This window comes from Nansenia antarctica (assembly GCF_963989245.1).
Source record: "Nansenia antarctica genome assembly, chromosome: 4".
NCBI lineage: Eukaryota > Metazoa > Chordata > Actinopteri > Argentiniformes > Microstomatidae > Nansenia > Nansenia antarctica.
In genome coordinates, this window is record NC_137689.1 from 51,738,687 (window position 1) to 51,754,703 (window position 16,017).

Consider the following 16,017-nt stretch of genomic DNA (forward strand, 5'->3'; position numbering starts at 1 on the left):
ACACACACACACACACACACACACGCACACACACACACACACACACACACACTCCCAGTGTCTCGACAATGCAGAGACAGAGAGAGTGTTGAGAGTGCAAGAGTAACCACTTTGGCAAGGCTTCATTCCATTGTAAATGGGTTTTGCAAATCCAACACACTTCTGAAAGACACAGAGTGGAAATTAAATTAAATCCCTGCCTCATGCCTCTATTTTGTATGTCATCCCCAGACAGTAAGTAATTAAATTATTAGAAACATCAATGATATAACAGACGTGTAGATATAGGATATAGGATATAGTTTGGGTCATTTACAAAACAAAACAGACATACTCAATCAATGCTTAAATATGTTATTTACATTTCAGAGAAATCCTAGCCAATACAATTCCAGTTAATTAAGACTCCTTCTATTTGAATGTGTTGTGTGCAGGCTATACAAAGGCAGTGCCGGGTACTGCAGTGCCTACCGTGGGGAGGTGTGTCGAGGCGTGTTACGCAGTGATGCGCTGGTTTTCTTTAACTCCTCGCTGACTGACCCGGAGGTTACACAGGAGTTCCTGGCCCAGAGCACATGGACAGAGCTGAGCGGACTGAGCGCGCTCTGTAGCCCTGCGGCCCGCTCCCTGCTCTGCCATCTCACCTTCCAGGACTGCAACCCTTCAGGCCTGGGGCCCGCCCCCAAACCAGTGTGCAGGTAGGACCCATCCCCAGACCAGGGTGCACAGGTAATAATCTAGTTATGGTCCTGCCCCAAACCAGTCTGAAAGTAGAGCCACTGGCCACAGACCCACACCAAATCAGTCTGCAGGTACTAACCCTGCTCCCAATCCTGATTCAGGTGGTGTAGCTCAACCCACTACCAGATATGCATACACACACGTACACGCAACAGATAATTCACTTCAGAAAAAAAAAACGTGAATGAGAAAGTAATTATCACCATGTGCAGTGCAAAGCCTATTTAACAACATATGATGTGGTTTTGACATTTTAGCTTAGAGGTGCACAATGTCATTCTAGAGCGTTTTGGTGGCTAAACGGAAGTTCACAATGATATAGTAGGTGGTTTTGAGATCATCTGTTGGCCACCATCTTTGGATCCAGTGTTTGGTATTTCTCTGCTCTCTTCCAGGGAGCACTGTCTAGCTGTCAAAGATATGTACTGTCATAAGGAGTGGCTGCGCATGGAGGAGACCGCTCATAAAAGTATGTACTCCTCTGGTCTGAGTATCCCCTTGCCTAACTGCATGGCCCTACCCAGCCAGCACACAGCGCCAGGGGCCTGCACTCAAGTCCCCTTCCTCGGTAAGAGCAGCACTGACACACACACACGCGCACGCACGTATGCACACACACACACGCACGCACGCACCCACCCACGTGCACGCATGCACACACACACACACACACACACACACACACACACACACGCACACACACACACACACACTGTTTCTGGACAGGGACCATGTTAGGCCAGTGTAGGCTGGTGATGTCATGGGAAAGCTGTCGATTTCTGAGCCAAGATTCACAGCGGATGAAACATGTTCTTACTTTTGATTTAATTGATTTCACTTCCTTTGTACAACAATGAACCAGCATGTTTCCTTTCTGAAAAAATAATCAGTCTTTCTTACTTTTCAGATATGAGAAAAGATGATATTACAAGTAAGTCTGGTTTCATAACCTATTTCCTACCCTTTCGTAACATCTGTGTTCAGAGAAACTTGAATGAATACATGTAAATAGTAAAGTAGACGAATATTTCTGATTTTATCTCAACAGTGAATTGTTACAATGAGAAAGGACGATATTACCAAGGCACCCTCAATGTTACAACCTCTGGTGTTCCATGTCAACGATGGAATCAACAGGTAAAACATTACTCTGTGATGTGCTCTTTGCCCCACAATGAGAGTGTACAGCACTCTCCTTCAAAAGACCTTCTCTCAGAGTGGATGAGATCTGAGGCAATAAAACAGAGGGACTTGTGGGCCAGAGGTGTGTATGTGTGTGTGTGTGTGTGTGTGTGTGTGTGTGTGTGTGTGTGTGTGTGTCAGTGCCTGTGCCTGTGTGTCTGTGTGAGGGTGTGAGGGTGTGTGTGTGAGTTTAGGGGGGTTGAGGGATTGAGGGGTTTGCTAGATCAGCAGAGAGGGAGGCGCTCCCAGTGTTACATCCTGTTCTGGAAGCAATTAGTCTTCACACGCATGCACTTACAGGCTCTTCTTCACACACATATGCACACACATGCTGTCTCTATCACACACACACACACACACACACACACACACACACCACACACACACACACACACACACACACACACACACACACACACACATACACACACACACACACACACACACACACACACACACACACACACACACACACATACACACTAATGTATTTTTTCTACATATCAGCCTAATTTCCCTCTAATTTGTGTCTTTTTCAACAAACAAAAAGTGTAATGTAATTACACATGACAACATATACTGTCTTGCCAATGTCACCTTAGAACTGCTTACATACAGTATGTGCCATATGTCCAAGGACTCTCCAGTAACATACTCATGATGTCAGTGAACAATGTCAGTTCAGGAATCAGAGGGAAAAGGGCTTGAATACAGTACAGTATTCCTTTGGGATGGGGTCCCAATGGACCATATAATTATGCTGACATTGACCTAACCCAAAGATAAACATCAGACACGGTCAAGATGCATTTGATTTATCTTACCCAAGGGCCGAATGAAACCAATGAAGTAGTACCAAAAGTTCAAGCTACATTGTAGCTTGTATGTATAACACTGTATGTCAACCCTGGTCGGATATAAAGCCAAATAACCCAGGTTTTTACCAAGGTTCATGATTAGTGGGGTTCTTCTTGCGACCCATTCACACCAAAGGTTTGAAAGGTTTCACCCAGGAATTACCCAGGTATTGTACACTTACAGGGTCTTAGGTGCTGAGGTGGGTAATACCCTAGTGGACCCAATACCCGAGTTGACCCATTTACACAGAACTTGACCTAGATATTACTTTGGAATTACCTGGGTTGATGCTCAGGTGTGACTGGGGTTATGACAGTAGTCCATAACGATCATGATTACAGTAATACATTACTGATAATAAATAATAATAATAATAATAATAATAATAATAATAACTTTTATATGTATAGCACTTTTCCTGCAAATGTTGCAGCTCAAAGTGCTTTAAATCATTCAAAAGCACACTCAAATGATGAAATGTAGAATTGTACTCTCTGTTCCCGCTGTGCTCTTGTCTTTTAATAAATAACTACGTTGCCATTCGTAAGTATTTGGACAGTGAATAATTCTTTCTTATTTTGGAGCCGTGAAATATGGGGAATAGGGATAAAAAAAACTGGTTTTGTTTCTAAATGTTGAAACCAATATTTCTACAGATGCCCTAAAAAAAAAGCTGACAATCTGTACTTTAACCTCATATTAATTGTTTGGTTTCAAGAGTATGGAGACAAAACAGAGCCATTGTATTTCTTCCCCACTCTATATAGGATACACACCTGCACCGTCTCCCTGTGGATGTGATCCCTGAGCTCCGGAATGCTGAGAACCACTGCCGCAATCCCGGGGGAGAGAGCAACAAGCCGTGGTGTTACACAACCAACCCCAACATCCGCTGGGAATACTGCAGTGTTCCAAAGTGTGGGGAGGGTGAGCAGAAGAAAGTAGAATGAGGAACTGAAAAGTGTCCTCCTAATCTTCTTATATAGGCTACCCTCAGGGTTGAATGCTAACTTGAGAACCGTGCGCAATGCAGACACAAATCCTTACTTCATGTCAGGGGACTTTTGCATAGATCATGCATTTCAATGGGAGAATTTCACAAATATTGAAGTTACATTACCTACGGGGGTGTTAGGACTAAGGTTTTAATGTAAATTACACATTGATGTCAAAGGGAGACTGTTGCAATAGAGTTCCATGCTTGGATCCCAAGTTATGAGTGATTCAACCCCAAACGACCAACACAGCTAGCAATGGAGGTTTGATATTTGATCTTTTTTTGTTTACTTTCTGTCTCTGCCTCAGTTGTGAAGACCTCAGATTCCTCGTACCCCCGGCAGACCCATTCCGTCCACCTCCCTCCGTCCGTGTCTCCGGCCTACTCCATGAGTGTCATCATCTGCCTCCTGGCTGGCGTCGCCATGACGGCGTTCCTCACCATCCTGGTCCTCATGTGTCGTCGTCGTCGGAAGGTCTGGAGGAGCAGGAAAAGGTAGGGGGCCTGGGCCGGGGATTTACAATGATGCAATGAAACTGCAAGCTGTTACTGTGTCCTTAGTTTGAAGCCAGGAGCTAAGTGTTCGTGAGACTTGCGCCTCCTGTGTCTAAGGGCTGATATCCGTCTTCTGTGTCTTTCACACTCCTGATATAGTTCTACTCCCTGATATAGAGTTGATTTAGTTCTACAATACCTCCTCCTCCTTATATGTAGAGTTAATATACCTCCATCTCTTGTATCTGTCAGAGTGATGGAGACACCCACCCTGACGGCTCTTCCCTCTGAGCTGCTGTTGGACAGACTCCATCCCAACCCCATGTACCAAAGACTGCCCCTGCTGCTGAATTCCAAGCTGCTGGCCTTGGAATACCCCAGGAACAACATAGAGTATGTCAGGGATATCGGAGAAGGGGCCTTCGGCAGGGTCTTTCAGGCAAGGTGAGTAAGAGAAGCACTCTGGTTACATTAGATTACGTTCCCCAAGTCAGGTTCCTCATCCCTCCGAAGGTTGCTGTGTCAGAGGGGCTGCTGACTGTGATTGCAGGTGTTTTGGGTCTGTAGTTATGAACAACTTTGACAAGGGGTCAGACATAATCATGGACTGTCACAAGGAAGGCCTGTTTTTCTAGGATTTAAGGGTTAAAATGTTAAGAAATTATGAAACATGGGGAGATTGACTGCTAGGGCTTGTGAGAGTGGCTAGATGATTTGAACCAAAGTGTGTATTGAATTATTTCCTTTTCCATAGTCCACTTTCACAGTAAGCAAAGCATAGGTGATTTTGTCTTTTGGGTGAACTACCCCTAAAACTCCAGCTGACGTGTGTATTCAGTAAGAGAGAGCAGCAAAACCCACATCAATACTGATGCTATCACTCTTTTCTTAGTGTTTTCATTGTCATGAGTGGGATTCTTCATCAATCATTTTTTTTCATTACTGCTTTACCTATAGTGCTATCATTCCGATATCTGAAAACAAAGTCGTCGCTGGGCAAAATAAGACTTTGGCCCGTAGGAATCATCATACCTCGCTCCCGGTAATCCCAGGGCATCACAGAGGAATTCCCAGTATATGGGAGACTCCTGGGAAGAAGCAGCATGGGATATCTTAGCCTCACACCCCCGCCTCTAAATAGACCCTGGGACTCAATATCAACCCATCATCAGATGGGGCCCCCAATGTGACGCTTCCCACTGTAGACACGAGTGTGTCAGCAGAGATGGCCAAGGCTTGCTATTTATAACCCCCCCCCCACACACACACACACATGCATGTTGACTTTCTCCAGGAACACTCAAGAGACTGCTTCAGGAAGTAAGGGGTGAAATGGCATGCCAGGCCCTCCCTGAATGGCTGCCATTATGGCTCAGCTGTGTGTGTGGTTACTGACTAGGCATCCAATATTCAGATCAACTGTGTCAGCCATGTGTCAACCATCAGGCTGCCATGATAGTCGCCTCTGTTATGGCTTTCATTCAGGTGGCCGTTCTATCCGTGTTGTGAGAGCTAGTTCTGACAGATGTTCGGATTCTCTAATTGGAGTGGATATAATAATGATAATAATAATAATAATAATACATTAGACTTATATAGCGCTTTTCTAGACACTCAAAGACGCTTTACAAACTGAAAAGATCGAGTAGTAAAATAAAAAGAAACAAAAAAAAATAGATAAAAGAAAGTATAGGGGTCTAATACATTTTTAGATCACTCAATCAAAATGTCTTTGTAGGAAAATCTACTCTGTATACTGCAATTACACCTAGATTTCTGGCGGAGAAGCGGCGAACAAGTAACGCAAGCGTCCTCTCTAATTTTTCGAAAAGTGATTTTGATATCACTGATATATTGTATGTATGTACTGTGTAAATAGCCTTGATCTCCACTTTCCCACTCACGATGCTCAGTGGGTAGCAGAGCAAATGTGAGAAGATTATGCCACCGGTAGCACAGTATGTACAGTATTTGGCTCTGGGAATTATCAGGCTTCCGTTATATATTTCAAAAACATAGCTGTGATTGACTACGTTTGGCTGGAATTATGGAACCAATAGTAACAGTCCGAAACGTGTTTGAAAGGTCAACTCTGGTCTGGTACTGTATGAGTCACACTTCTGAAAGCTGTGATTCAGCACAGCAGATTGTTTAGTCCACCAGGGAGAACACATGCAGAGTGTACAGTGTTGGTGTGTGATGCGTGATGACAGGATCTCTATCAAGGGGTTCCAAAACTTTGGAGAAAAACTGACTCATAAAAACTTGTTTATGGCTTGTGGTACAGTCTACTGTGATGATCTGTTATACAACGGATGGATCCGGTCCATTGTCTCTATTGGTTTGCATTCCAGCCGTGCTGATATCCATGATTATACGCACGGCTAAATGGAATGTTGACACATCTTTTCATATTACTCCACGTTTGTATTATATTACCGTTATCGAAGTTACATTCTTACCGTTGCTTAGCAACCAATAAACAACTGTTCAGAGGATGAATACACTTACAATAAAACATTCAAAGTTTGTCTTGTCTTTCTTCTGTGAAATATTGATAGATAAATGTGGTAACCGTTGTATAAAAGTGTTATGGAACGAGAAGCCGTGGTATATCGTGGATATCGGCACAGCTAGGGGGTGTAACGGCACTCCGCTTGGCATCCAATTGAATATTGGATGCCAGCCCACTAGCTGTGCCGATATCCACAATATACCACGGCTTCTCGTTCCATAACGCTTAATTGGTCTGTGGTCTATATGATAACACACTGGTGTATTGTGTGTATTCTGCCCTTGTGTCCCTGGTTAAGGCAGTTTGAGTATTGTGTGTTATGATTTTGAAGGTGTGTGAATGACTGTGTATATTTGTATCCTCAGAGCCCCTGGTCTGCTACCAATAGAACCCTTCACCATGGTAGCAGTGAAGATGCTTAAGGAAGAGGCGTCGACTGACATGCAGAACGACTTCCAGAGAGAAGCAGCTCTTATGGCTGAGTTTGACCACCCCAACATCGTCAGACTGCTTGGTAAGCTCTCCACTGGATGTCACACAAGCATGACTAAGTTGAGGGGTACCGACATTCAAATAAGCCCTGCTTGGGGACTTTTTCACCAGACCCTGTCACTTATAGTAAAAGGGAACCGTAGATGCATCATTCCTGTAGAGTCAACTTTGGATAATGCAATGGCTTAGGACTATCGTGAAAGGATGTGCTCATTTGGTGTGAGAAGTTGACTGTACAAAGTATCACTCCCGTTGGTTTTTGTTAGCGGTGGCTATTTCAGAATAAGGAACTATCTAGTCCTTTAATATCCATCAACATCATAAGGCCAGTGTTGCATGACAACTTCGATACCAAAGAAGGAAGCCTTATATAATATATGGATCAATAACACCGTTGAAAGCAACACTGTAATTCTTACTTTCAATGGAATGAGGGGACATCACCATGGGATCTCATTACCATAATTTGACATGCATCAAACGTAGTACCACATTAGCCTCTGTACCGTATTTAGATGTAGACGGTGACATCTTGATCAGATTACTTCATGTCCTTTACTCAAGGGTACGATACTACACCAATGTGCCCTAAATAGAGTAACTCATTAGGGACTGGCCCTGCATATGACCTCCCGGACATGAACAAACCATGTTTTACATCCCCCGCTGCTAGTGTCAACAGTAGCAAAGAGGGTTATTTTGGTAGCATGCTAAGTTTACCTCAGAGAAGGAGAGGCAACTGTATCCTGGATGAATTTGGTTGGTGCCTGCTATGGGGATGTTGGGTTTAAGGGCCTGAAATGGATGGGGAGAGAATTTCATTTCTATCAAAAATAGTTTGAGCCTATTGTTTTTGATACGAGAGTCAAGTTGTACACAACTTTGTCCGTTTTACACAGAGCTGATGTTATATCAAAGGAGGAATATGGTTGAAGTTCTGACAGACAAAGATTGGATAAAGCTGACAGTATTGGCATTCTTATCTGTCTCTGTCTGTCCAAGCCCTAACTGAGCCTCACGTTTCTTTTGTAGTCGTATGCATTGGTGTAACTGACCTTTATGTGTGTCTTCTCTGTAAGGGGTGTGCACTGTGAGTGTGTTGGCTGTGTGTCTCTCTTTCCCAGAAATGTGTGCTTATGCAGTTTCTGTCTTTGCTGACTTGTGTGTGTCTATTTCTCAGGAGTGTGTGCCGTGGGGAAGCCCATGTGTCTGATGTTCGAGTACATGGCCAATGGTGACCTGAATGAGTACCTCCGCCGACGCTCGCCTACCCAACAGCGCAGCCTGAGCCAAGCCAGCCTATCGGGACGCAGCTTCTCCTCTGAGCTGGAGGTGGTGCCCCTAAGCAGCGATGACCAGCTCTTCATCTCCAAACAAGTGGCGGCGGGCATGGCCTATCTATCCGAACGCAAATTCGTCCACCGAGACCTTGCCACCCGCAACTGCCTGGTGGGCGAAGACATGGAGGTGAAAATCGCTGACTTCGGTCTCTCGAGAAACATCTACTCGGCGGATTACTACAAAGCCAACGAGAACGACGCCATCCCCATCCGCTGGATGCCCCCGGAGTCCATCTTCTACAACCGATACACCACCGAGTCGGACGTGTGGGCTTACGGGGTGGTCCTCTGGGAGATCTTCTCCCATGGGATGCAGCCGTACTACGGAATGGCTCACGAGGAGGTCATCTACTACGTACGAGATGGACACATCTTGGGTTGCCCTGACAACTGCCCGTTGGAGCTGTACAACCTGATGAGACTGTGCTGGAGTGGCCATCCTACGGACCGGCCCGGATTCAGCAGCATCCACCGCATACTGGAGCGCATGCACGAGCAAACACTGAGCCCCACAGCCCTCCCCTGCCTGACCGGGGACCAGTGATGAGACACCAGGAGGGAGGGGTTAGGGGAGTGGCTGTCCGACAGGGAGGCAAAGGGATGGTTTTCTATCAGCTGGTCTCCGAATTGTGTCTCATATTAGTCACACCTCATGCTGGTTAGGTGGTATGAAGACGAATCTCCACGGGCGATGGTTGACACTTGTTTGCCCTCAGCAGGAGAGGACTAACCTGCAGTTCTGGTAGTATTTGAAATCGTTTCATGTACTTTGCTGTGCTTGATTGAGTTTGCCTGGCACAATGGAACCCAGCCCATCTGGTGCTCCACGCATACCCAAGCAAACAATCACATTTCAGATTTCAAACACGTTTCGACCCAGGCCTGCTCACATGAAATGACATTTTCAGCAAGCAAACAGAGATACTTCAGAGAGGAAGCTTTGGTTTCGGAACTGTTCGACCACTGCTTCTCCTCCATCTAATACATCACTCCGTACCATTGGCTGTGCTTGGAGAGAAACAACCAACAACTCCAAGAGCCAGAGCTGCAGTTACTGCTACGGAGGAAATGTGTTACACATTACGCCATGTGAAAGCCTTATGCTTATGTAAAGGCTTCCATGTTCTGTAACTATCACTTTTATTTTGTAAAGGGTTTTGGAGCTAGACATAATGTGTTTGATGGTTAGCTATGTGTGTATTCTTCATTGATCTGATCTTTGACATCTTTGATTTGGTAGCTGGCAACAAGTGTGTGTGTGTATACGTGTGTGTGTGTGTGTGTGTGTGTGTGTGTGTGTGTGTGTGTGTGCGTGCGTGCGTGCGTGCGTGCGTGCGTGCGTGCGTGCGTGCGTGCGTGCGTGCGCGTGTGTGTGTGTGTGTGTGTGTGCGTGTGTTTGAGAGAGAGAGAGAGAGACAGAGACAGAGACAGACCCAGAGACAACAAATAGAGGGCATGAACACTATGCATCTGAGAGAATAATCTGGGCAATCTGAGATTGGTACATACATTTTTGGACTTAAAATAATTATAGTCGATTATTGAAGATTAAACCTTATAAATGCCTCATGAGCATAATTCAATTTACCCGATCAGAACCCAAAATATGGGTTGTTTTACTCCACTGTTTGTAAACAATGTAATGTTGTTTGAATCCCAGATTGCCCCTTTAAGAGTAGTCAACAGGTCACACCATCATCAGTCTCTAGCCTATTCCAGAATGGCACGCTATCACTTTAACGTTTTGGGTTGTTTTTTAGATACGTAAGTTGCTATTCCACTTTTGGGCATTCTTGTTATTTTGTCTTTGTTGTCCTTTTATAGATCTCTAATATTAATAAAAAATACCATGTTTAGACACAAAATGTATTCTTTCTACAAAGCTCTAGATTTATATGGGCATATTGCTTCTCACCAAATCTCTTCTGATAAGCTCTTGATGGGTTGTGGTTCGGTTTCAGACATTAATAGTATACTGTATACATTCATATTCTAATATGAAAAGTGAGTGATCAGCACAAAATTGTTAATTTATATTACATTTGAACCGGGAATGCTTCAAAACATTTGACATATTTTTAAAACCGTGTTTGACATTGATTGACAAAACATTTATGTATTTACTTTTGAATTGTCTCAACTCTTGTTTTCATTCTGTATGATCAACCATAGCATAATGTGTAAACAATTACTTCACTGATATACTGTACTTAGACCCTAACAAACTGGGAATACTAATAAGCTTGAAGGACAATACATAAATATATTGTTTTCCTTCACAGGGAAATACAGTCAGTACAACAGTTCAGAATTCTATGGACAATTTCATAATATTTGTTTTGATATTGATTTTGAATTTATAATATATTCTGTTTACTGTTTAATCTTTACTATTTACTGTTCCGAACCTATATTCAGAACAGTGAATGCTGACACCCTGTAAAGCAGCATCACCTTGCATCAACATTTCTTCACGTATGTTACCAATCCTGTGGGGTAGGTGGCACTGTTTTACCACAGTCATTCTCCATTCAATAAAGTGTTTCTTTCCATGTTCTCTTTTACTGGTTCAAATGAAGTGTGACCAGTCAAACATATGGAAGATTCATTACCATCTGATATTTGTATGTAGAGAAACAGACAGAGATCAGCTGATGTTAATTATAACAGGTGAAATATAATAATTAGTTAATTAACTTTACCTCTCTGAGAGAGAGAGAGAGAGAGAGAGAGAGAGAGAGAGAGAGAGAGAGAGAGAGAGATAGAGAGAGAAAGAGGACAAGTACTGAGGAGAGGGGGAGGGAGAGTGAGAGAAACAGCCAGACAGAAATAGAGAGAGAGAGAGAGAGAAGGAGGGAAAGAAGCACGTTATGTGACTCCCCCACTGCATTCCCCCCTCAGTGCTGTTCCTAAGCCAACAAACTAAAGAAGATGGAGAGCCACAAGACAAGAGAGCAGAGAAAGAAGAGGTGAAAAAGGAACTTCATGATCTCAGTTCCAACCTTCCACTCCCCGTGACCCGAATGACGTGCTATGGTTTAGCCATTAGAAGGGCCAGGGCTCCTGCACGGCGTTCCAAACAAGCCCGCAGGGACACACATCCTCCCGTTTTACCCTTCCTGACTCCCGAGCGCTGGGGGGAAAACATCAAGACCGCTACTGTAAATTCTCCTGTCATAATACAGAATACTAACTAGCGTCTAGACTAGGAGTACTCCGAAGACTGCAGTATTATTACTGTCCTCTAAGGGGTTAGCTGTTTATCCAAGAACAGGGGAGAGCTAAGGAGACACACTCCTCTCCTTTTTATGTTGAAATTGTTTAAAGTGGCCACTGTCATAATACAGGCACACAACTGAGCTGACTCAGGGAGAACTCACAGAACTCTTTCTAACCTCTAGGGGGATTCACTGAGAACAGGAGACTGGCTAGTATAGACAGTCCTTTAAAGTGTTGATATTGTTTAGAGTGGGGACGGTGGAGCTTAGCCTTGGTTGGGTCAGGACTCTTCTGCAGATCTAAACTGTGGAGAGACAAAGTCCAAACTCCCACTTCCGACCTCAAAACTGAAACACTCTCTGGCACTCCTGCCCTAACCCTGTCAGTCTGCTCCTCTTCAACTATGCAGCCTGCCACAGAGACATGTTCTCACTCAAAAAGGGAGGAGATAGTATGCAGAAGGAGTTCAAAGGGGTAACGGTCGAGTAAATGCAGATCTAGGGAATAGTGAACAGACTACATATGGAACACTCTCTACCTTCCAAATACTGTATACTGGATTATACAGAAAGTAACATGGCCACCAGCCATTGCAATTTTGATTGTCTGTCACCCAGAATAACAGAGACACATTTTAAGGTCTTAGTGGTTTCTAAAGCTAAATTAGATAACCACACTGTCCTTACAGATCTGTTTCAAACACCATTCACTCCCAGTTTGTTACCAGACATTAAAACGATGCAACACTAATGTGATTTTCTTTTCTTTTTCTTTTTTGTTTTTATTACAATTCTGTGAGATGACAGGGCTTGGCTTGTCTCTCTGTGTTGCTCTGCACAATGTCTCTGTCTGCTGATAGGGAGGTCAGTGTTCTGTTCTCTTGCAGTAGATATCTGTGTGAGGAGGAACAACGCAAACACAGAAGAATGCTCATCCCCATTCCCCACACAGCTGCTGCGATTTAGGGGGGCTCGGACCATGGCCGAGACCGAGACTGTAGTCCAATTGTCCTCTGGAATCACATCACATTTGCAGTATACTTCACATACCAGGCATTTCATGATGGCCAAGATATAGAGAGCCATGTTTCATATGACACCCCCAGTGTCCCCGTTCTGGTGGTTTAACAAAGTTTTCTGTGAAAAAAAAGAAGTAAAAACCGCGGCAGTTGCTAATGAGGACGTGACATCCCTCTCACTCAGCGGCTGGCGGGGGGCCGGGGTCTGTGGACACAGGATGTTCCTGTGTGGCTGGAGGAACGCTCTCGCTTTTCTCATCACTCAGGGCGACGGAGGAAAGAGCAGCCCGTATATCAGTCAACCAACGTCTACAGCTGGGGAAAGGGGGGGGAAACAGTTCACTCACTTTTTCCTAAAAACATGTTTGGCTGAAAGCGCTTCATGTGAATCGTATTTCTGATGCATTGTATGAGTTATATCCACTGACCGTCATCAATTGGCAGTGTGAACCCATATGAGGCCATGTCATGTTGATAGATAAAATCATAGTGGGCTGGTCAGTCAGCGGAAAAGTTCAAGGATTGGACAAAGGTTGCATTTTTGGATCAGCTTTGAATGGAGAGAAATAATAATACGAAGATGTGACTTCACTTCTGGCATTTCACCTTCCCCTGAACTGTTATTATTAACATATGCCATTACTGTACATGCATCTTGAAGGCTATTCATTAAATTAGAATTGGAAAAAAAAAGAAAACAAATTCAGTTACACCATGAGAAAATGAAGCTGTAACAACTTTTATTGGTGAAAATGAACTTTTGATGGAGATAATACATATCTTGATTGAATGGAACCATGTAAGTCCCCATGTAATTTAATTTAATTTGTAAAAATGTGAACTGAAAATCTTTGAAGTTCATTACCTACATGAAGTTCAAGGCAGTATTGGAATGGGCATTTGGTTTTAGGACATTTGGACCTAGACAAGCTAACGTTTCGGAAAATTAGTAAGAGGAAAACACATCTCTTCTCAACATCTCAACATTCTAATGTAAAAATTAGGACAAACCATTGTTCAGAGTTTGAACATAATGTTACAGAATTCTGTTTGGATTTTCAACAACAAAAACATTCCCTTTTGTGATTAACTTTGAATATATATTTTATATACATACCTACTGTACATACATACATACATACATACATACATTGGTATATGCAGGAAAAAAAGACGTACAAAGATTGGTATTGTAGTTTGTTTCATATCTAACCTCAAATAAGACAATTTTGAGTATAGTTAATGGTGGTTAGGGGAACGAGGAACTCTGAGAAGACATGATGAGTCATCAAGAAAGAGAAGCATCTAACACACACACACACACACACACACACACACACACACACACACACACACACACACAAACACACATACACCCTGATAGAGAGGACAAACATGTATGTAACATGATCTGTAACATTGATTTATCAGTTATCACTTTCACATCATCAAGCTTGCTTTAAGAGAATGGACAAATGTTTGCTATCTCACTATATTAGTGGCACTTATCACAGCAACGTCATCAATATAATATGCACCATTTCAATTAATCACATTTGCATCAATGGCATGTACATGTGTTTTTGCTGTATGTGACAGAGAGGTTGTGGATCTGAATATGTTCGATATTAAAGGAGCTACACATGACATGTTCACTGTACTACAGCATATAATGGCTGTGAAAAAATCTGCAGAGATTGAGGAGCGATGGTGTTAATACTAATAGCTCCCCACCGATGTTTGGACTGGCTATATGTGACACGGTCTGGTAAAAAAGGGCCGCAAGTTGGCAATCCTTAAGTCGTGCAAATGAGCAAAAACCTTATTTTTAACACTTTTTAACACTGTCGTGTCTCCAATAGGCTACTAAGCGATACATGGCTTGTAAACAAACTTTCGTTTTAGGACGTGTTCAAAAGCAAGGACTGTGTGATCATCTAATTATGTGTAGTTATGTGTTTTTAACATGTTTATGTTCTATCGGCATGTTGTGATGTGCTAAACATGCAGTTAGATGTTCGTAGCGATGTTCCTTTTGAGCACTGGTTATTAGCAACTGTTTTGCCTCTCTGTCAGAGCGTGTTTCTCCGCTATTTAGTTTGAGGTGGACCAACATTCAAATAAGCATATCTTCTTCAACTAATTTCAGATTTCAATGTATGACACATCATTTGAAAGCTTACAATCTGCACTTTCAGAAATGACCATGAGGACTTGAGAACTTTTTAACCAGACCCTGTCATATTGATTTCTCCTGGTCGATACGGCCACTATCGTCGTTAGTTACAGAAAGTAGGCAAATCAAAACAAAGGAAATATGTATAATTGCCTGTTCACTTCACATGTCGGGAACTTATCTCAATGCCTCGATACCTTATCTGGTATGGCTAGCCGATTTTGCAATGGAATCTAGCTAGTGTAAATGAACAAATCATTGTACTTCCAATTTCAACTTGTGGTCACAGATTTCATGTGTAGCTCCTTTAAACAATATGCCATTTATATGACTCACTGTCAATCCATAAATGGAAGTCAAAAAACATGTTGTGTTTCATATTCATATGTTTCAGCCTATATTAATCGATGTGATACGGTCAATGCATCCTAAATACATAGAAATGCATCATGAAGACATGAAATACATAAAAGAGTTGCATAGCAGACAGCAATACAACCGCCACTTATGAACGGTCCCAAAAACTGAATACATTGCCAGATCAGTGCATCAGTACATCTGACTTCAGTCAACGGAATGTCAAAATCATGTAAACGTTGGCAGACGAACGCCTTATGATGTAATTTCGATTGAATAGTGCATCAACTTTGGTCTTGCTCAACATCACTATGTAGTTAAATGATCAGCTATGTGGCCATCATTATAGGACTAGTTTACTGGAAATGAAAATAGCACTTAAGGGTTGTAAAGGCGCACTTTTTCATACTTTGCAATGATGTTGTTATGCTGTTATAATAACAGCCAATGGTGAGAGCCTTTAAGGATCAGAGTGCAACTACATTGTTTTGGTGTCACCGTGACTAATGCGACTATGTGTGACATACTGTACAAAAGATACACTGGACATTATCTTTCAAGTTCATAAGTGACAGTATGTGAAGCAAGAAGTAAGTAAGGAAATTTAGCGAGGAGACGGTTATACTG

The 16,017-nt window shown here is 42.9% G+C and overlaps 1 protein-coding gene across 1 annotated transcript in view; it reads left to right on the forward strand.

Annotated features, from left to right (window-relative positions):
* musk (muscle, skeletal, receptor tyrosine kinase) overlaps window positions 1-9,164 on the forward strand; it is a gene marked incomplete at both ends in the record, with an annotated part of 23,365 nt that extends 14,201 nt beyond the window's left edge. The window contains 8 exons of the mRNA XM_080529435.1: window positions 435-698; window positions 1,137-1,309; window positions 1,790-1,878; window positions 3,549-3,708; window positions 4,087-4,273; window positions 4,526-4,717; window positions 7,154-7,302; window positions 8,461-9,164. Of these exons, the coding sequence (XP_080385561.1) occupies window positions 435-698; window positions 1,137-1,309; window positions 1,790-1,878; window positions 3,549-3,708; window positions 4,087-4,273; window positions 4,526-4,717; window positions 7,154-7,302; window positions 8,461-9,164 (1,918 nt within the window). The remainder of the gene's footprint in view (window positions 1-434; window positions 699-1,136; window positions 1,310-1,789; window positions 1,879-3,548; window positions 3,709-4,086; window positions 4,274-4,525; window positions 4,718-7,153; window positions 7,303-8,460) is intronic.
* Between the last annotated feature and the right edge of the window lie 6,853 nt (window positions 9,165-16,017).